This window comes from Xiphias gladius, chromosome 12 (assembly GCF_016859285.1).
Source record: "Xiphias gladius isolate SHS-SW01 ecotype Sanya breed wild chromosome 12, ASM1685928v1, whole genome shotgun sequence".
Lineage (NCBI taxonomy): Eukaryota > Metazoa > Chordata > Actinopteri > Istiophoriformes > Xiphiidae > Xiphias > Xiphias gladius.
In genome coordinates this window covers 7,034,029-7,057,213 of record NC_053411.1, presented here as the reverse complement: position 1 = coordinate 7,057,213, position 23,185 = coordinate 7,034,029, and the positions used below count along the sequence as shown (strand labels likewise).

Sequence of the window (23,185 nt, the reverse complement as noted above, 5' to 3'; positions counted from 1 at the left end):
GTCTTCAATGATTTCCACTTAAGCACAGACAGGCACAGAATTTTAGTCTTAGTGATACTGGATTCTCAATGCTGCATTCAACACAGTCGACCACAACATATTACTAGACAAACTGGAAAACAGGGTCGGACTTTCTGGCACACTACTAAACTGGTCTGAATCCTACTTAAGGACAGGGGCTACTTTGTTTGTATAAGTAATTACACAACTGAGCAGACAAAATGACATGCAGAGTTCCCAAAGGCTCCATTCTGGGGCCTCTTCCGTTAAACATCTACATGCCTCCACTAGCTCAGATTATGGAAAACAACAGAATTATTTACCTTAATTATACAGATGACATACAAATTTATATCACCACATATAAATTGAAGTTATCGTTTTCGCAGACAAGGAAGAACGATTAAAAGTCAGCATTCAGCTTCAATGATTAATGTTAAAAACCACAAACCAAACCAGAAATCTTGGTGTAGTCATGGACTCAGACCTGAATTTTAACACCCACATTATGACAATTACAAGGTCAGTCTACTATCACCTTAAGGACATAGAGGATCAAAGAAGTTATGTCTCAGCAAGTTTTTTAAAAAAAGAAAAAAAAAATTAAATTAAGACAACTGATTCATAACACTGCCACTTGAGTCCTCACTAACGTCAGGAAAGTATATCACTCCATTTCTTAGCTCTTTACACTGGCTACCTGTCCATCCGATAACTGATTTCAAAATACTGCGGTTGGTTTTTAAAGCACCAAATGGATTAGGGCCAAAGTACATATTTGATCTGCTGTTATGTCATGTGAACCATCTAGACCCCTCATGTTGTTTGGGTGGGGCTGGGCTCTGTCCACAGGCTCAAAACTAAACAGGGAGAAGCGGCATTCAGTTTTTATGTTCCTCATATCTGGAAGAAACCCCCGTAGAACTGCAGGTCTGCTGCAACTCTCAGTTGTTTTAAATCAAGGCTGAAGATTTTTCTGTTTACCACTGCCTTTTACTAAAATCAATTCTATCTAAACGCTTATGTTACTTATGTTTCTTATGTCACTTTTACATTTTGTCTTGATGCCTTTTGTTTTATGTAAAGCCCTTTGGCATTACCCTGTTGTTGAAATGTGCTATACAAATAAACTTGCCTTGCCAAGGGTTAATAGTGATACAGTGTGAAGAAAGTCGTACTATGAATGTGAAACATTGAGAGAGAAAAAACACACACACATAGGCAGATTCCTTGCTGGCATGGGGTAGCTGGTTTCCAGATAGATGGATTTTGAGAAATGAGTTGGATAGCAAAGGCTCCCCAATTTGGCTGGCTGACCACATGCCCATGCAGAAAATTATAAACCGTGAGAGATTGATCAGAAAAATGATAATGAACAACTGGCAGCATATCCTGAAGGGATGGAGAGAGGACGGGAGAGAAAGTGGGCAACAAGGAACACAGATCACTGGGGTCTGATCTAACACAGTGATAAGTGGCAGAGGAAGGAAAAAGAGGGAGAGAGATAGAGAATGATAGTGAGAAGGGAAATGGTGGAGGGAAGCAGCAGCAACAACAAGATGAAAAAAGAAAGAGGCAAGGTACGATGGACAAAGGGAAGAAAACAGGGAAGGAAGAGATGAACTTGGGAGCAGGTGTTTGAGGGTTGGACGCAGAGAAGTTCTTTCCTTTTCCTTTCCACCAACCAAGCTAGATATAGATTTTCTTGAGAACAGGAAGGAATAAAAGGGATTTGTCTTTCATTTCTCCATTTAATTGTGTGCGATTGAAATCCATGAAATTTTGCTGTATCAATGAGAGCAAGGGACAAGACTTTACAACTTCAGGAAGGTAGCAGGGCTTTCTGAAGAAATAATTTCAGGCGGTTCATCTTACTTTTGATCTTCAGGAAGATCAAAAGTAAGATGAACCGCCTGAGAATATTTCTTCACACACCTGAAGACCTAAGTTGAGGAGGAGAAGAAAAAAAAAAAAAAACACTTTCACAACAGATCAGGACAACACAGTTGCATGTAACTCCCCCTAAAACTAAAAACTGCCATTCTTGCTTCGTTGTTCTTGTCATTGTTAAATAAATGAGAGACAACATATTAGTCTGCCTTAGAGGTATTAATAGGAATAGCTTTTCACTTTATACAGTGCCAGGCTAGCAATTTACCCCTGATTCCAGTCTTTATGCTAAGCTAAGCTAATTGCCTACCGGCTTCAGGATTTACAGTACTCTGTCCGCATAGACGAGATAAAATTTTGTCATTTCACTCCCAGAAAGAAAGCAAACATGCAAATGTTAAACTTCCTACAAATACTTCAAGTAAAAACCTTACAGCAAAATGAACAGAGATTGGACATGAAGATACCCTTTTCTTAATCAAACTATGTCCTATTTGCACCACTTATCAGTGCAGGATGGGGCCAACGTGTGAGGACACACTGCAAGCTGCTTTCATGATTGTATACTGTGTATATGTTCTCCAAAGAAGAGCCAGGGCACAAGCTTATTAAATGTATGGAAATTGACTGGTGGCATGTTAATGCACAGGACAATATTCCTTGAAAACTTGAGACCCAAGAGAACTTAAGTATTAAACGCGATAAGTTAAATTTCCCCTGAAACAAGTGAACCAGTTTACTGATAAAGCCAACAACATGAGTTATTATTAACTACAGTCTTTCATACCATATTGAGGTGAATGGTCTTTACCTTGGCTACTTTGATGATGTCAGGAATGTGCAGGTATGCAGCAACAGGTGGCAGGCCTTTCCCAATCAGGTAAGCCTCGTCTGCCTTCTGTCTGTAACAAGTGCAAAGGATTTACATTAGTTCTCAAGTACACAACAACTATGTCTTCATGGCAGTATTTCTAAGCTCAGTAAATATTAGGCAGTCATATTTAGTCAAAGCACACTACTATGATTATTAAAATTAACACTCCAATCAGCCCTTTATAGGTTCTATGTTCTAAGTAATGAATGAGAGCGAAAGAAAATGAGATGAAGGTGATATAAAAAGGTAAAGGAATGTGGGAGGGGACAGAACCAGGTGGAATAAAAAGCCTATAACAAGATGTATAAGTCAGTGAAGAAACATTCTAAAAAAGACACATTAGGAAGTCAGAAAAGGTTCAAAGTCAAACAGATTATGATGTTTCTGTATGTAAACTAAGTAGGGTGATTACCTGAATGTTTAAAATGTCAGTACAATTATATTTATGTCCCCACTTAATACCAAACACAAAACAAAGAACTTGCCCAGCTCTGGAGAGCAGAAAAATGCTCCCCAGCTTCCTTTAATTGCTGTTGGCTCTAATCACCTATTAGCCTTTTGTAGTTGATATCCAGCAGTGGCAGCTCAGCAGTTTAGCAAGACATCTGCCTGTAACGCTTTCTTTACTTAAACCCCTGCAGATCTATTTGGCTTTAATGCAGCAGGATTATTACCTGTGCATCTGTCCAGTGTCTTGCTCAGAGTAGACGGCCACAGTTCGAATCCCCAGTTCAGTGCAGGCTCTGAACACACGGATAGCAATCTCACCTGGAAAACAAGAAATATGTGAGGAATGGAGGAGGTGGTTTATTCATTTAGTAGACATATTGTGTGTGTTTTGCTTTGCTGAATTTTGCCCACTAATTTCCTCTCTTTCCCTTCCTTCTTAAAGGATGTTCTTCCTCTCCTTCACTTTTATTCCATTCATTATTTAAATATGTCTTAATTTGTGATCCACAGTTTAGCAGATTCTGTGCATAAAACAGACTTTACCTGATTTTCTCACCATCCTTTAGCATTGGCCCTATTTTGCAACTAATGCCTCCGATGAGAGTATAAAGTAAACTTTGAAGTTTTTATGCCATGAGATTTGAAACACATGAAACTATTAGGTGTACTTAATCACACTGTGCAAGAATATCAAAAGACACAGCAACAGGTCTACTGTTTATTAATGAAGTTTGAGAACAAAGAATATAAATTCTCAGCTTTAGACAAGCAAAAACACTGCCTGCCTTTTATCTTGCTGTCACACAAGCCAAATACGTGTTCTTCAAGCAACACAGTTTTGAGGGAGAAAAAATGTTTAGTCACTGAAAACTAGCAAGATGTGTTGTCTTTACTTGAAGGGCAGGACAGCGTTCAAGCATTTGAGGAGCAGTAGAAGAACAGTAAGAACATAAAAAGGACGAAAATAAGAGGACTGAGAGGAGAAGCAGAAATGGTATGAAAAGCCAGACAGTTGAAATGTACTTGATTTAAGGTGAGAAATCTAGAATTTAAGGCCGGAAAATAAGGAAAGTTTAGAAAAGAACAATGCAAAAAGAGAAAAGGGACATAAGGCAGAGGACCTGTTTAAAAGTTTAAAGAGTTTAAAAACGAGACAAAGTGGAGATGAGATGAGAATAGCCGGAAAAAATGGGCAATGAAGAAAAGGAATCAAAAGAGTAGAGCGAAGGTGAGCAAAGTCATGGGAGGGAAAAAGGAAGACAGCAAGAGCCCGGAGGAAAATCACATCTGACAAGTGCTGAAAAAGAAAGGGAGTGGAAAGGTAGGGAGGAGAAGAGATGAGGAGGAGAGGTAAGAGAGGAAGAGATGAATGTGATCTAATGTGCTGCTGATATTGCGTCATGACAATGTGAAGGGGAGAGATTAACGGTACACTCTGCTCTGTGTGTGTTGGTTTGAGGCAAAGACCACAATCTATTTGAATCAAAATAATGGATTAAAGCAGTTTATAGACAATCTATCAGAGGGTAGATATTAATGTATGAATGCATATGCTCAATGCAAACATATCATGTTCAGCAGGAGGCTTATAGAGTACCACATGTCATCATATTGGAAACCCTCACACCAATCAATCTGAAATAATGAAACACTGAAACAAATTTCTCCACAGGAATGAATATAGCGGGAGGCTCTGAAAAGCAATAAGAACAAAGTGCATCAACACATTTGTATGTCAGTCAAATCACATCATCTCAACATAGTCCCACTAACTGCACACTGATGGCCTCTTTGGACAGTATAAGCATTAATAAGAGGGGGTCCGGTGATTATAAATATTATCAGAGCATGTCTGACGTTTACGCCGCGTGTAACAACCATGCTGGTGACTGCTAGGTGTTTAGAAAAAGTCTGGGCTTCTCTATAATTATATTTCCATTCCAGACCCAACTTAGTGATTTTTAGCAGCTTTAAAGGGAATGTGGTTCCAATTTGTTTTGTGGACAAAAAATATATAAAGTTCATTACACTGCATAAAACATGTTTCGTTTATATTCTAGGGAATACTTCCATGAGACTTCCATGCTGATTTTATTTTAGCTTTCATAATCAATTATATTAACATAAATAACCGACATCAGGTACAGCACAAAATTCAGAAAGTTTAATACATACACTCTTTAACTTAACTTCCTGGTGTAAAATGTGGTAGCATTTCCACATCCGTTTCCAATATTGAAAGAAATTCACTGCTTTTGGGTTAAAGCAAACAGTACTAGCTAATACAGCAACCCACATACAATGTGTGCTTAAATATTAGCATGTGCCAAGGCAAACTAAATGGTTGCCATTAAAAATTAAGCGAGTCTGTTCTTTTGCCTCAGGAAGATTGTAAATGTCATAACTTTTTTCTTACATTGTACATGAAACAGCATTAAACTGTATTTAATTGAATGGTACTATCTGAAGTTCTTCAGTAGTGGATTAGTACTGTTAGGACGTAGATGGGGGGGGGGGGGTCTTACCTCTATTGGCCACCATGACTTTCTTGATTGGTCGATACTCGCTCTGCGGGGCAGAGTGGGCAAAGCGGGAGAGAAGATACACCCGTCTCACAGCCAACAGGCTGGGGCCACCTTGTGCCACAATGTATCTCAACATCCTAAGAGAAAGAGGAAGAAACTGTTTAACATACACAAACAATGTCTCAGTACACTTAAAACTTGACCTAACAGCAATAAGTGAAGGGGAACAGAGATACTATCTAGAGATGGAAACACATGGAGCAAGACATGGGTGATTTTTTACAGACTCACTCAAAAACACACAAAATTTAGTTAATACATCTTTTAGTGACAAGATACCCAACAGAATCTCTGTCTTAAACGCTACAGAATATAAGAAATTATAGTTCTTCAGCAACAAGACAGCCAGTTAATCACATACATAAATCATTGGCTCCAAGTCATCAAATCTAGATCAAACAAAAACACAAAATGTCTTATCTAAGCCCTACAGCTCGCTTTCTTACAATCCTTATGTAGTAACCAGTTGCAAAATTCAGTTTCTCAGGTGAAATAATATGCTTAAAAAGGAAAATGATGAGGATGGCAATGCTTTGAAAATGATTAAAGAAGAGGTGTGAGCCCTTTAGAGAGATTAAATCTACAAAAGCGCCAGGCCCTATTAAGTTGTTGCCGAGGGTTGTGTGTAACTTTCAGCTGTATGATATTTTCTCAGAAAATTTTAATTGGCCTTATACAGATATTTAAAAGGAATCCTGAACTATTCTAGCACTCTGGAAGAAAAAGCTGTATTATGTGCGAATGATTTGAGGCCTGTGGCCCTGACTGCTCTTATTATGAAAGTTTGTGTAAAGTCTCTCTCTATCTGGTCTTTGTTGGTTTCCTTATAGGATGACTGGAAAACAAAAAAGACAGAAAACAGACATTGTCACCTTGAGATTTTTATAGTTTTCACTCTAGTAGAATACAATGATTTCAGCCCTATAATCATTGTATGTTAGCTACTAAAATGAGCCACTATCTATATAAACACTGAAAAAAAATTCATAAACATTAGCTGATCATTGGAAAAAAAAAAGACCAAAGATTGTATATAAATTCCAGACATTCATATTCCTTGAAGAAACTTAATTAGTTAATGTTGATGATGCTCTCTTTGTCTATTCTATTGGGTTTTTGTAAAAATGTTAACTAATAAAAAGTACCATTAAAGTGTGACTAGAATGAGAGCTTATGGCTGATTAAAAAGCGGTATTCAGACTTGTTCCAAGAAAACAGCATTAGGTTTCCATTAAAGGAAAGTGGGAGCTGGTAAGTCGGTCAGCTGCTGCCCTGCTTACCAGTATTCAATCAGCTGCAGCTGTGTCTAATTAAAGACAATGAGTTTCTGGTGCGTTTGTGGTGTATTTTTCCAAATTACAACAATACAATGAAGGCAATAATTATATTACCCTACCCAAAAAATTTCAGATACATAATACAAACTATGATTGATCCAAACACACACAGAAACAAAACATTCATTACGCCAACACTAGCATTATGGTTTGATGGCTGCATGTACAATTAAAGATCCCATAAACTCAAACAGTTACTTAAACGAAAAGTGAAAACACAGACAAAGTTACCCCACAACCACACGTGAGTGCCACATGGCACACTTGCACAAAGGACATGACCATTAAAACATACACACATGCATGAAGGTGCAAATAAACAACTACCTCCGCAACTAGATGAAAAGTGGTTCATCCACTGTGTGGTAACTGGCCGCTTTACTGATGGGAGCTGTTTGATAGTGAGCCCAAGACTAAAGAGGTGGCAGCTTCTTCTGGTCTGACTACAAAGCTACACCTCACTGACAGTCCTTTGCTGCCACACTGTGGTCAAACAACAGCATTGTTCTCAATGGAGACAAATGATAAGATGTGGAATAGCCACTGCCTGGGATTCCCTGAATTTTCAAATCATGAGCTAAAAAAACTAATTTGTCAAGTTATATTTAACAATGTATTTGGTTTATTGTACACTTCAGGACACAAGCAGCCCATAAACTAAACCACTGCAAGGGTCATATCCTGAGCTATAATATACATTAAACCTGTTACCAGACAGCTCATTTCTGTGCACATGCCAAAAAATGATGTACCCAAAATAAAAACGTTATTGTTCTTCAACCCTTTAGATTACACTCATAACCCTTGTCTCATTTGAAAGGTAACTCTCAAACATGGCACAAACATTGTAGAAATGTTGGTAAAAGGTTCATCCAAAGAGCCTTAAATCACAATGAGTGCTGACATCTTCTCCAGTTACATTGACCCAGACAGAAAAAAAAAAAAAAAACTGGATTTCTTTGGGGCAAGTGAAGTCTCAGAGTACACAATTACTTTGTGTTACCAGTGGTTCCTGGGTTTCACTTAAAGGTGAATTACCACATACCTGTATGTCCTGTATAGATTTAAAGATGATGAACAGCAATGCTGTCTTCAGTACAACACAGTGAAATACATGATAGCATTTTAAGTTAATTAACTGCACAGCTCAATTCACCTCTTTTGTGATGATGATCACAATCAAATGATCAAACTCACTGGCATAAATAAACCCAAAAATGTGTGTAGAAGGTATACAAAAATCAGTCCTCCATTCATTACTGACCAGTTCAAATGTCTCTAATATGTATTCACAATATCTCATTGAAAGAAGTGAATAGGTGGATGCAGAAAGAAGGTAGACAGACTACTGCCACCCAGATTAGATGCATAAAGAAAATACAGCCAAAAATAGTTTTTTGTTGTTTATTTACTCCAAATCTTGTTTTTCAATTTAGAGCATTTTTAATTCTGGACTAATGCTGCTATGTATGATTATGTGTGACAAAACATCTTGGTAATGACCAAATGAATGAATTTACTATGACGATGATGAACGTCTTCAGACTGTCTGAGGCAGTGTAAGCTCAGGCTGAAACTGTACACTGTATCTACACAAAAGAGTCGCCCTCACAGCATGAAACAGATAGAGTTTCTCAAGGCCTGAATACAACAGGGAGACGGCACCAGACCAGAGAAAGACCGGAGAACATATTTTTTTTAATCAGTTTCTTGGAGGTACAATTGGTAGAAACTGTAATGGGCCCCCACCGTTCTTAATACCTGTACAACTTTGGTGCTCCACTAGTGTTGTTACAACCTAATTAGAAAATAGACCACAAATAAGCAATGGTTAGAATCAGAAATAACCTTATGCAATGTAATGATTATCTTTTGTGATACACTCTACACTTTTTATTGTAGCATTACAAAAGAGTCCAAAATAATGTTTTGCTTTCTTTTCTGACTAAAGACAAGAAGGGTATTATTTAAGGTTAAGACTTAAAGAAACAAATAACAACCACTGTTGATAAAAAGACACTGAATAAGATAAAAGGGAAAACAAAAGTCATCTTTTTCCCTTTTTTTTTGTCACCTGTATCTCTACCTTCTGTCCCAAACTTATCCTCGTGTCATTCTCTCATTCTAAGATTTCTCTCTTTTTTGACACTATTATTCAATAGTTTTGCACTGTAGCTCACTACCCTCTCCTTCCATTCTTCCAGTCTCCCCGCACAGACGGATGGGGCCAACAATAAAATGTGCCAAAGCAAGTAGTTCAACTGTCGTATAACTCACACTGCTGAAATGCAATAAGGCAAACTCAAGGATAAGTTGTGGTATGAAAGGAGTGTAAAATGGTTGAGACACTCAAGTTGTAGAAGTGCAACTTCGGGATAATTTTGGATTTGGCGCCTCAATGTCATACTGCAGGTTTATCTCTTTTCCTGGCTCTGGTGAATACTATAGAGAAAACAACAGGTGAAAATAAAACCTGTGTGGCTGTAAAGTGATAACCATTTTTTTAAAAAGTTACAGTTCATAGTGGAAATGTTGACTAAGCAGGTGAACACTGAAACTTCTCAAAAAATACTTGTTTCATGTGATGAATAATGTACTGTTTTAAAAATCCTATGTATAGGACCCATCTAAGGAGGAACATAATTGTTAATGCAATTATTCTTTGCCTAAATATTTTTAAAATAACATTTATCTGATATGTAAAAGTGAACCTTTGTGAAATGGGTTTCACTATTACGAGACTTTCCAAAGGTCCCTACTATCATACAGGAATGTGACCTTAAGAAAATAAATGGTATAGTGGAGTTGTCTTCTTGTTTCAGTTCAAACAAACCCTTTCAATCAGTAATTCCCAAGGACACCATGGGACACTCAAATATCTAATTTTTCCAAAGAGCTATGTCACTGTAATTACTGCTCCTGCTCTCAGGCAACAAATACGACTCAGGCCAGTGGGTTGAAATCTGGTTGAAGTTCTTCTGCAACAACATTTAGTTCAACCACAGTCAATCTGGAGGCTCAAAACCAGTTACAGACTCCTCGTGCTTTAAAACTTTTAGCTATAAAAACTCAAGCTCAGTTGAAAGATAAAGTAGTGAGAAACTGTCAAAAGATTTGTAGTGTCAACTCAGGACAAAGTTCATCAAGAGTCACCATATGTTGGTAGCTGAGATGCATTTAACAGCACTAGTTTGCCAGCAGGGATCAATATGTACATTTGCAGGCACTAGTATCTGATGCTTTCTGTGTGTCCGGGGCTTGGTAATCCCTCAGCAATTTCTTTTTTACATCAGGGTTCGACAAACCATACTACTGACACTCTTGATTACAAGCACAGCACTGTGAAACTGTTATATAAAACTTTACTATACAAACTGTTCCCCACCTCTAAGTCCGTCTCTGCCTCCTACCAAACACACACACAAACAGGCCTTAACAAATATGAATGCAAGTGTAAAGCAAAGTTCATCAATAACCAAAACTGTTCCCAGACTTCGGTTTACATCCGTCTGACAGCACAGCGGAATCATTACAACCATGCAATTGCCAATGTTTGTTGGCATGTTTAAAAGAAGAGAGATAATTTCTGGTTCATACATTAACTTCTTGGAGATCAAAGTTCTGTCCTGTTTTCACTCACACAACAAGTGATAATTTGACACACAAACACACATAACTAGCATCAACTTTGCCCTTATGGGCAAATCCTTGGGCAAATACATACAGGCGGATATTTGCAACCACTCACAACTCTCCAAACGGGTAGAAGCCCTGATGACTTCATTGATTTAATCTTGATAAGACAAGCATAAAATTATACTATTTTTCTTACCAAGGGTGAATATCAGATCTTGGTGAACTTTACTTTCTTAAGTGTGTTGTGGCCATGGCACACTTCTCAAAAAACAGGACAGCAAAGATGGCCAACTTAGTGACAGCTTATGTAAAAACATTAGTTTAAAAGATTCTGGTATCACCAAAGCTGCTTTTATTTTGTTGCATTGTTTTTGCAAAGGGCATGTTTGTTTTCTAGAGCTACCTTTATCACTTTAACCTTGATTCCTAACTATTCTATAACTATAATTAAATTCCTAACTATTTTTCCCTCAACAAAATTCAAAGATTAAAAAAAGACAAACGCCATTTATCACATCTTGTATATGTTCTGAATCGGGCTGCACTTCAACATTGGTATTATGTACTGTATATCAACACACTTCTCATGTGAGTTAAGATGTACAGGAAACATATTTCTGCTACATTAAAAAAAAAAAAAAAAAATACACAGATTGCTTTGAAAATACACATGGAATAAGATGACAGCTTCACGGCCTGCAATCACTGGTCTCAACATGTTTCGACTGAACATTTTCTCTCACACACACACACACACACACACACACACACACACACACACACACAGTATATCCATCCAATTAGACGAGTGTTGCACAATTGCTTAATGTACGAAACTGAATGTAAAGTGAAGTCTCTCTGAATCCAAATGGTTCCTGAAAAAAGAGTTCTGTCATTAAATGTGGAGGGAGCATGAACAACAAAGAATGGAAAATCGGTGTGCATTCATCCACACTCCCTTCCTTCCTCCCTCCTTCCACCTCAGCAGTCTCCTCTTCTGTCATACCTGCTCCTGACCTGATAGGTAGACTGGATGACCCTGTCTGTAAACTCAAACGAAATAGATCAGGGCTTCTTAAGCATAAAAATATATACCATTTTTGTAAAAGCTTACATTAATGATACTCCTCCTACTCCTTAATCCTAGACTGGAAATTACACAGAGTGAATATCGACTTATGTCCTCATATCATTTTCTTAAAGTTTATACTCCAAATAACTTTAGTCAAAGCCCCACGAAGACCATGCAATAATAGGCTCAGTAATCTCGTATATGTCAGCCTGTTAATACCCAGAAAACAAAAGTGTCCAGGAATATGGTTTAGGTTGCAAGAAAGTAACTTTTATGATCAGCTGTGCCAGAACAATAAGGAATCACAAAAGGTGAGGTTTAAAAGGTCCCAAATATCAACAGCAACACATGCTCACACAGCAAGAACAAGGTTACCTAGGCTGACTTTGTTTGTGTAGACAAAACCAATGCTTGTGACTGGACTAAAAAGTGGGTATTCGTGGCATAAAGATTAGAATATTGCGCTTGAAAAGACAAGATGGGTTTGAATCCCCAAGCAGTCTGGGGAACTCTTCCAAAAAAACATGAACAAGAAACACTCTATCCTTTAAGAATGACCAGGAGAGGAATCTTTGAGCACCACAACAATGTTATATTAACCTTCCTGGAATTTAACATTCAAAACACAATAACATGACTTCACACAATTCAATACTAATCCTAAATCTAAATGAACCCACACTGATTTTTATGTCCATAAAGGTAGTTGTATTACAATATAAAAAAGTACAGCATTGACAGCATTATTGGAGCCAAATGAAACTGCTGCATCTTGCTCTTGACTCTCACTGTCACTCAGGCCCTTTACCATCTGTGACAACAAGATTCTCCTGCCCCCTGCTGCTACAGGCTTTCCGTTTAGGATATACTCTACTATATGTTGGAAAAATACAAGATTTCTAACAAAATTCTTAATTCTTTAAGTGCATGTTGCTGTTTTCACAATTTAATGAGCTGCAGCATAGAAGCCATAAAATTATTTAACTTGCTATCTTTTTGATGGTCTATTGTAGACCAATAAGGTCACGGATATTTTTTTCAGATTTTTCAACTTAGAATTTTGATTTTTATATAGATTCTATTCTCAAGAAAGCAGCAATAAAAGGAACAAAATTTCGAAGGAGAAAGTTCTTCACCACAGAACTGTAGAGAAAAGGGATAAGAGAGCAATGGTTTGTAGAAACTGGCCCTTAGCCACTTTAAAAGTCTATTTCTATACAGACTACTTAACTTTGATTCATCTACCTGCATTAAACAGTTTGTGAAAACACTGAATGGGCATATCAAACCTATGAACATACGTTAAAGTTCTAGTGTGTTAATGTTGGTGAGGGAATGCTAAGATTAGAAAGCTTCACAAATGACATTGCTACCCCTTACTAGACCCTCTTTGACCTCACTAAACCTTGAGGGAGGCATCAGATTCATGCTGCTGATGCTAAACATTCATGCAGCGTTTCATGATTCTGTCACCTGCTAATCACAGTTGGCTCAGTGTCACTTGAACCATAACCACTATATCACGAATCAGTGCTTTGAGGCCTAGTGAAACAGCATCGCTTAATCAGATGTATTTCCTGCAGAAATGGGACAGTGGGGCAGGATATAACAGGAAGGGAAGGGTCAAGAGTAAACTAATTGGATATCAGTTGGGGAAGAAAGGAACGTTTTATATGATGTATGATAGGTGGAGTAGAGGAGCCGCATTGTTTAACTGATTTTTCAGTTAGTCTGAATTTTTATTTATGCTTACCATACCATATTACAGCGAGATTGAACTACTCAAGATACACTGGCTGAATTCAACTTAAACACGACCTCAGCATACACTTCAGCAAAGATGCAACACACAAAGTATATATAAATAATCTTTATGTCATCCTCTTCAGAGGGTAATTTGTAGAATCAGAATACCTGGGGCACTGCTAGTTTATTGTCACCACTGGCACAACCTTTTTGTTTACTACTTGCCTCCCTGTCTGACAGATTCTGCTTTTCTCCTACACCCCTCAATGGTTACAGTGCATTCAGATAGTATTCAGACCTATTCACTTTTTTCACATTTTGTTATGTTACAGCCTTATGCTAAAACTAAAAAAAAATAAAAAATAAAAATTCCCCTTATCAATCTAATCTCTATACCCCATAATGACAAAGCAAAAATAGAATTTTTGAAATTTTTGAAAATTTATTAAAGAAGGAAAAACTGAAATATCACACTGACATAAGTGTTCAGACCTTCTGCTATGACCCTTAAAATTGAACTCAGGTGCCTCCCATTTCTCTTGATCATCTTTGAGATTTTTCTACACCTGGACTGGAGTCCACCTGTGGTAAATTCAATTAATTGGACATGATTTGGAGAGGCACACGCCTGTCTCTATAAGGTCTCACAGGTGACAACGCATATCAGAGCATAAACCAAGCCATGAGGTTCAAGGAGCTGCCTGCAGAGCTCAGAGACAGGAATGTGTTAAGGCACTGATCTGGGGAAGGCTACAAATAAACTTTCTGCTGCATTGAAGGTTCCCGAGAACACAGTGGCCTCCATAATTCTTTAATTGAAGAAGTTTGGAACAACTAGGATGGACTCTTTTTAGAGCTGGCCGTCTGGCCAAACTGAGCAATCAGGGGAGAAGGGCCTTAGTAAGAGAGGTAACTAAGAACCCAGTGGTCACTCTGGCTAAGCTCCAGAGGCCCTGGTCAGGGTTGGAGGGAAGTTGAATGGAGCAAAGTACAGAGATATCCTTAATGAAAACCTGGTCCGCAGCGCTCAGGACCTCAAACTGGACTGAAGGTTTGCCTTCCAACAAGAAAATGACCCTAAGCACACAGTCACAACTTTAGCATAAGACTGCAACAGTGAACGGGTCTGAATATTTTATAAATGTACTGTATTTTTCAGATGATGCCCTGGCAGAGAAGGACAAGGTCTAGTGTTTCCAAAGAAAACAATTCTATTTTTTTCACTCTTCATTTGAATGGGCACCCTAACAACAGGTCAGGACCCCAGTTAGCTGACAGCCCTGAAGGACAAAAAATGCTGAGGGAGTAAGGCAAGTTAGCACCAATGCATGCGGAAATATACAAGTGTAGGATTATTAGTTTACTCTTTATTTTGTTATGTTTACAATGTTTACAAATTTTCAAAACCTCTATTATCTAGTTTGGGGCAAGGTATGTTTCCATTAGTATAGGTTGTTAACAAATGTTATCGGTAAAACACACTGACATATTATGTAATGAAAAATATATTTTCATGAGGTGATTAAAAGATATGTTTTCTTTAAAAGGGTATTCAAATGTGGGATATCCCAAGCTAGACACACAGAGTAACACAGATGCATGCATTTCTTAATTGCAGACATAATGGGCAAACTATTTGCTGTGGCACATGTCGAGACACCCGTTTTACCAGTTTTGATGCAAAACACTCGAGTTCAAAATGTTCTCTCAGCACTCTTCCCCAACAACTAGGATGCTTCATTTAATTTATACCAAAAAACATGCAAATTGATTGAAATGCAATAAGATTTAAAAGGCCTGCTTACAGCGTAATATTTCAAAAATTTCATATCATTTAAACCTTGTATGTGGAAATATACCAGACCACCTAGGATTCGCTGCATCCCACCAGATATAGTCTAAACATCAGTGTCAGTGCAGCACAGTTACAAAACTAATTTCAACTGATTAAAGTACCAGGTATGACTGTCTAACTCAGAGGGGCCGTAATAACTCTGCAGCATGCTTATTTTTTTATCTTATTGCTCTATTGCTATCACGCAGCTCAACTAGCCCTGTCTGTCCAACTGCTACTCCTTAACTTAGGCCTGAAATTGCCTTTCTGAGAAGCTCAAGGTCTTGAGTGTTTTAACTTTGTGTATCCAGGTAAGACATTTAGTGTAAAAAAATAAATAAACAAAGAACAAAAACAAATGACTTTTTTAGAAATTTACAAGATGGTGTGTATGTTCATGAAAAAGAGAGCACCAACACCTCTACATCAATGTCTTGATGGATGTAATGGATTTGTCCCAGTTGCCTTGCAGGTTTTTTTATTACCTAGGCATTATTGCAACAAGTAATAACTACAATGTGAATGAGTGAATAGCACATGTCCATCAAAAACACACCCCGACTACAGTCACTTTAAGAGGCCTAAGACAAATAGCAGACTACTGCCTTTTTTCTGCCTGCATATTTCCGATCACATCCCTGCTAACGAATAAACTACAAGTTCTGCTTATGACTTGTGAAAATAACTGTCCTTTCTTTGATCACTGCACAGCTCCCATTGGGCCTCCCTTAGCTCTCGGGTGGGACAGCTGCTCTGCATGTACCACTGTTTTAAGCAGAGTAAAGGTTGCTTTGGGGATGAACAAACTGTGCCGACACAACAGATACAAATGCACTGGTTCAAAGGTGAAAGAGCAGAGACCACATTTCTGCAACACAGAAATTAGTGAGAAAAATCAGGTCATTACATGGATGCAGTTACAAGCTCCTTCGATGCACTGCTTACAAGCAAACAAGCATGTTATGCCATCTACAAGTTTCAGCATGTAAACTCACATTTATTCCCTCCTTTACATTGACACAAGGGGGAATCTGGCCCCGCTCTTATAAATACCTCCATCTGGTATAGGAGCCCCACAGTAAAATGTTTTATTTTACCTCACCGTCCGTCCTGTAGGTGTGAGTTTGTAACCTGTGACAAAAGCAATAATTGCCGCATGTTGTCCTATGGTGCCAGTTCTTAATAAAACAAAACTCCACTAAAAAGGCTTGTAATTTGTGAGGGACTTCCTGCAACGACGTCAGACCCCTTTGATCCTGCTAGGGTAAGTGCTACCCTGACGAGTTTAAGTTTTCGTATGCACATTTTAGCTAAAAAGGAGTCAGAGTTAGCCGTGACAGAACTTACTTAGAGTAGCCAACAAAGTAAACAAGCCCCTATTTACTTCTCGGTGAAGTCGCACAGAGTTTTCCTGTGGTAGATACAGTTGCAAATGTTCCTTCTATAGCAACTGTGCAGCTATAACAATTGGACTCACTGCACTTGCAACATCTGTTTACGAGTTGACAGTAAGACACCTCAAGCAACTTTACACATGTAGCCACTGAGACACTCAGAAGAAAAGGGATGTGGTTTGTCTGCACTCAATGACAGACACACACACACACACACACACACACACACACACACACACACACACACACACACACACACACACATGTTGGTTGCCCATCAGTACTCACATGCTGGTGCTGTGCCGGGATCAGTGAATGATGTGAATCCGCTGTCAAGTAACCGGACACCGAGTGTAAACAGTCGACTACCAGAGTGTGTTTATGTGTGCGTTTGCTTCTTTGCTTTCTAACCTCACACACACAGTCACAGACACACTGCTGGTCGGAGGAGGAAGAGGGCGATAAGAGGGTTTATATATACACACACTCCCAGACACAGACACAGACTCCCACATACATACATACATACACACACACACACGCAGTGACTTCTGGACGGCCGAGCGAGCACTCAAAGCGTCGACACACAGGCTGCCACACACACACTCTCTCTCTCTTGCTCAGTCCCTCATATGTAGTAACGGTGCTACGACTCTCCAGCTAGTTGCTAACTGTCCACTGTAGCTAACGCTGCTAGCAGCTGGCACCGTCCGTCTGCGTGTGTCGGATATAGGGGTCTTCTACTGCGCCTGCCTCCTACTCCCTGTAAATCTCTCTCTCTCTCCCCATAAGCTCTCATCGCTCGCTATGCCATGACGCAACCATGCACCCCGCCCTCTCTGCTCTCAGCCAATCACGGAAGAGGACATCGCAGGACGCAGCGAGCGGCACTATTTAGAGAGCTCGAGACTGTATCTGCCACATAACATCGATCGGTTACAATATAACGACGAAATAGTGGGGAGTACTATTTAGCATAACATGATGTAGCGTTATGAAGAGGATGATTCAGGCTATGAAGGCCAATTATCGGCACTGGTACAAAACTCTACAGGCCTATTAAGTGTTGTGTTTCGTTGTTAACACTCGCTACAAAATAGGCAGCAGAACGCAGACAGTTTGTGATAACAGGAAAAGCACAAGTGTTACCAGTGACATTAACGATGGCTTCGTTTTATTGAAGTGTCCCGATGACGGTGTGACAATGAGCGAGTATGCATAAGACCAGGACACTGAAACCAAAGCCGTCAAATGAAATTCAGCCACCATTAATTTTAATATTTACACCTGTGCTTTTATGTGGCATGTCAAAATGGCCAGAAAAAGGTCTAATGCTTCGAAATCTGTCATAAATAAATTAAAAAAAATAGGGGGAGAAATACCGCTGATATTTATTTTAAAAATGGCAAATTTGCTCATTTTACTGGTTCCATAGATCATTTGTATGGCTGACGTTTTGATAGCAGGAAAAGCACAGGTGTAATTAATAAGATTAACGCTGATGTAATCAATTTTTTTATATTAACAATGGATGAAATGACCAACAAAAAAAACCTTCCAAAAACCTACTACATGCTATCTACCAGCACCAAATAACAGAAAGACAAAGTTAGCTACTAGTTGCTGAACATAGTGGAGCATTTAGCAGCTAAAGGGCCAGATACTTTTCTCAGGAGTTACAGGAAACCAAAAACAGAGCTAAAAGGAGAGTTAATACTGAACTTACATTCTTTAGGTGGCCAGACACATGACTCCAAATGAATGATTATGTTGTTGTGTAAAGAGGTAACTTTTTCCTAAAAAAATTGCTATATCAGCTAAAACTGATAATATGTCAGTGCTGTGTTAACAGCTTCCTCTGCCTGTTTTATAGGAACTGTGTCATCCTTAAAATTATTAGTTACATCTGTGCTTTTTATGCAATATTGTTGCCAAGTCAAAATACCTGCTGTAATTGATACTAATTATAGGGAAAATTGGTCTAGATAGAACAATACAATTGAACACATGAAGTATAAATGTAACAGAAAATACTTCTGCAACTTCACAGCTACTTTACAGTAGTTATGTCTGTGAAGATTCACAGTCATCCCGGCCGTGGTCTTCTGTGAGTGCTATGCGAAGGCAACTGGACTTGAGGTTCTTGAAGACGTTTCTCCTCTCATCCGAAAGGCTTCTTCAGTTCTAACTGACTAATGTGTAGTTCCAGATATTTATCCTCTAGTGAGATCAGCAAACAACTCAGAAGTTTTGCTGATCTCACCAGAGGATAAGTAAGTTCAAATAACAGCCATAAAACCTTATCTTGATTACCTCTATAGTTAGTATCAAATTTCATAGTTTTTTCAAAGGAAGTGCCTTGGAAAGGGTTTAGACATTACATACAATATCTGTAAAGGTAATCTATTAAGGATAGGTTGGTCAGTGTGGTCTTTGTATGACTTTAATAACTTCATCTAGTTATGATGGTAACATAACTGCATGGGTATGGGCCTTTTTCATTGGTTTAAACTGATTTAATTTCTCATTATGCTTATAACTGAAATCATGACCGTGCCAACGGTCAGTTTTATTCTTAAGGAGAAAAACAGGTTGGGGAGAAAAGGAAATTATTTGTTTAACGTTATCAGAATAAATGGTCTGAATTTTAATTTATTCTAAACTCCTCTTCAAGTGAAACTTTAAGTGAAGAAAAGAAAAGGGAGAAGAAGAGAGGAAAAGTGAGTACTGGAATTAAATGTGGTGGACAGAATGAAAGAAAGAATCTCTTGTGCAAGAAACAGCTGAAAAGAAGAGTATCTGATTACAGGCACCTAAAACTGGTTCTTTGTAGTCCTGCCTTGTAAATTGAACAATAGACTTACTATAATACACAGACAAAACTGTAAAGGCCATTACATTAAAGCAATTCATTCATCACCTCCTTATTCTAACACTGATCCTAACCTGTAAATGCCCAGCTCTTGATCCTACGTTAATTTAAAGAAGAAACCCCCATAAACCTTGTTATCACTGTGATATTTCAATGATAGTTGACAGTTAAGTCAGGAAGAAATGAGTACAAGTGTCCCTAAGCCAAAAATCAGAGCAGAACCTTCCTAAAATTGTCTCTTTTCAAAGCCAAATGTCTTTAATTTGCAAAATTTTGTTGACCTACATAAGTATTTGGACAGTGCCACAATTTTCAATTTTTGCCTCTGTACACCACCACAATGGATTTGAAATGAAGCCATCAAGATGTGATTGAAGTGTAGACTTTCAGCTTTAATTCAAGGGCTTTAACAGAAATATTGCCATTTTTATACATAGTCTCTCGTTTTAAGCTAAAAACTAATTGGAAAAACCAACATAATTATAAAGATAAGGGTAATCTTTAATACTTTGATGAAAACCCTTTGCGGTCTATGGCTGCCTGAAGTCTGGAACCGATGGACATCACCAAATGCTGAGTTTCCCGCCTTGAGATGCTTTGCCAGGCTTTTACTGCAGCAACCTTTTCAGTTGCTGCTTTTTTGTGGGTCTTTCTGCCCTCAGTTTTGTCTTCAGCAAGTGAGAAGAATCCTCAGTTGGGTTGAGATCAGGTGACTGACTTGGCCATTGTTGAATAATCCATTTCTTTGCCCTGCGATGCTGTTGGGCTGCTTTTGCAGGATGTTTTTTGGTCATTATCCATCTGAAGTGTGAAGCAGTGTCCCATCCGTTTTGCAGCATTTGGCTGAATCTGAGCAGATAGTATAGCCCTATACACTTCGGAATTCATCCTGCTACTTCTATCAGCAGTCACATCATCAATAAACACCAGTGACCCTGTTCCATTGGCAGCCATACATCATCCACCATGTTTAACAGATGATGGTGTATGCTTTGGATCATGAGCCGTTCCTTCTCCATACGCTTCTCTTCCCATCATTCTGGTACAAGTTAATCTTGGTTTCATCTGTCCAAAAGAATGTTGTTCCAGAACAGGGCAGGCTTTTTTTAGAGGTTTTCTGGCAAAGTCTAATTTTGCCTTTCTGTTCTTGAGTGTTTCCAGTGGTTTGCAACTTGTGGTAAACCCTCTGTATTTACATTCATGAAAGTGTCTCTTTATTGTAGACTTTGACAATGATACGCCTACCTCCTCCAGAGTGTGCTTGAACTGGCTAGATGTTGTGAAGGGTTTTTCTTCACCAAGTAAAGAATTCTGCGATCATCCACTTTAGTTGTCCTCTGTGGTCTTCCAGGCCTTTTGGTTTTAATAAGCTCACCAGTGCATTCCTTCTTTTTAAGAATGTACCAAATTGTTTTTTCAGCCTCCCTCAGTTTCATCGACACCTCTTTGGACCACACATTGAAAGTTCCCATGAGCAGCTACCAAATGCAAAGTCAACACTTGAAATCAACTCCAGACCTTTTATCTTCTTAAGTTGTCCCAAAATAACAAGGGAACAGACAACACCTGGCCATGAGACTGATTGTCAGTCAATTGTCCAATTACTTTTGAGCCTTTGAAAATGAGGGACTATGTAGAAAAATATCTGTAATTCCTAAAGGGTTTATGCGATTTTTTGTTAAATCCCTTAAATTAAAGCCTACACTTGAATCACATCTTGATGGCTTCGTTTCAAATCCATTGTGGTGGTGCATGTAGGCAAAATTACAATAATTGTGGCAGTCCAAATACTTATGTACGTAACTGTATCTACATTTACATGCAGGACAGAATCTCAGTGGCACAGACACAGACCCTATCACACACAGTCTCTAAACACAGGTACGCACATACATTATTGTTTCGCAATTCTTGTTTGTAGTCTTATCGGTTTCCAGATATTCCAGATAACAGAGTCTGTGTCAATGACATTCCTCAGAGGACGCATTCGAACTCCACCAGAATCATGGCGGGGACAAAAAATGTATATGCCAATCAATTATGTGTTCAAAGGAGTTTGTCAGTCAATCAGAAACAATATAAATTCCTGAGCAATTCAGATGAATTTGTCTTTGCTTTGACCTACTTTATTTCTGTTTCTCTCACTGAACTTAAAACATGCTGCTCTCTCACTCTCTGTTGCTTACACTCATCTTCTGTCTTTGCCTTTCCCTAGGCGGTGTCTTAAAAGCTGTAATTAATACCATACTCATATAGTTTCTCACACCTCCTTTAGAAGCAGAGCTGGTCCTCCCAGACATGCCAAGTGGGCCAACCACAGTGTGCACAAGTGTTACATCACCAGCGCGGGTGTAGCTAGGCATCATAGCCTCTAGCTAAAAGAATTTTTATAGGGCCCCTTCTCTGCATAACGCTCTCTTGATATTAATTCTATTGTCAACTTGTGGGCTTGAAAGCGTGCACGAATGTCTGAGAGTGTGCTCGGTGGGGACGCATGCTCACATGTTTGCTGTAATTACAGCAAACCACTATCTTAAAGTAAGACACGACATGATAAAATCTTTATCAGTTCCTTAGCTGGTATGTAAATACTAAGTCAGCTGAGAGGCTACTGCCTACACTGACTATCCTTTACTTTCAACGAGTGCAGCTACTAATATTAATAAGCCGTGTAATGCTTTTGCAGAGACATTCTCCACCACACAGTTTCAAGTATCAGTAGCAGAGGGACAGTGAATAAAAGTTTAAAGTTTACAGTTTCTCCATAATAACGTGATGTCTGTGCCAACTATTACATAACAGAGCTCAACCTCCAACTGTGTCAATGACAGCAGTCTGCCCTCAAGTGTATTAGCTAACAAGTGATAAAATCTTAAGATTTAAAGTTCTCACAACTTGTTCTCACAAAAATGTCTTCTTCCCGAGATCAGGAAGAGGGGGAAATACTTTTGCTTTAACTAGCTCTATCCTATAAAAGGGAAAAGGGAGTGAGTCGCTATGTCTGGTGTCACAGTCATTTCAGGTCAGTTTGAAGTGCTTTCTTTTCAATTTCCGCAAGTGATAGCTATATTGCATTCTGAACAGTTTTTTTGTTTTTTTGTTTTTTTCACACAGTATTAACTCGCAGTGAGATAAAGACATAACAGTGTTGCCAGCCTCTTATGTGTGCATTAAGTGGGTGCTCTTGTACTTACGTTTGAGTAGTCTGAAAAGAGTAAGATAATGTGTTGGATAAGAATGTGCAGAAGCTGTGATCAAAACCTATAGAAGATTGGAGACTTTCCAAACACAGGGTCAATCATATGCTGACTTGCTTCAACAATGTATTGATTATATTATTTGATTTCTCTCAGTGTATGTTGTTATGTTTTAATGTAGTCAGTTAATGTCATGTCAGTTAAAATTACAGGTAAAGCATGCATCTTTACACTTTATACAAACTGCTGTTATACTCAACTGAAAAAAAGATATATCATGTTGTGTTTTTGTTGCCAT

General features: G+C 38.5%; 1 protein-coding gene across 3 annotated transcripts in view; it reads right to left on the bottom strand.

Annotated features, from left to right (window-relative positions):
• LOC120797585 (pyruvate carboxylase, mitochondrial-like) overlaps positions 1–17,577 on the bottom strand; it is a 283,931-nt gene extending 266,354 nt beyond the window's left edge. The window contains exons 1-4 of one of the 3 annotated variants that reach the window (XM_040141374.1): positions 17,107–17,577; positions 5,740–5,876; positions 3,439–3,532; positions 2,702–2,792 (exon numbers count right to left, since the gene is read on the bottom strand). In XM_040141374.1, the coding sequence (XP_039997308.1) occupies positions 2,702–2,792; positions 3,439–3,532; positions 5,740–5,876; positions 17,107–17,108 (324 nt within the window). In that variant the 5' untranslated portion in view covers positions 17,109–17,577. Of the gene's footprint in view, positions 1–2,701; positions 2,793–3,438; positions 3,533–5,739; positions 5,877–6,944; positions 7,045–7,463; positions 7,631–17,106 lie in introns of those variants that run through there. The other 2 variants (XM_040141375.1, XM_040141376.1) reach the window with 2 other exon arrangements.
• Positions 17,578–23,185: the final 5,608 nt, after the last annotated feature.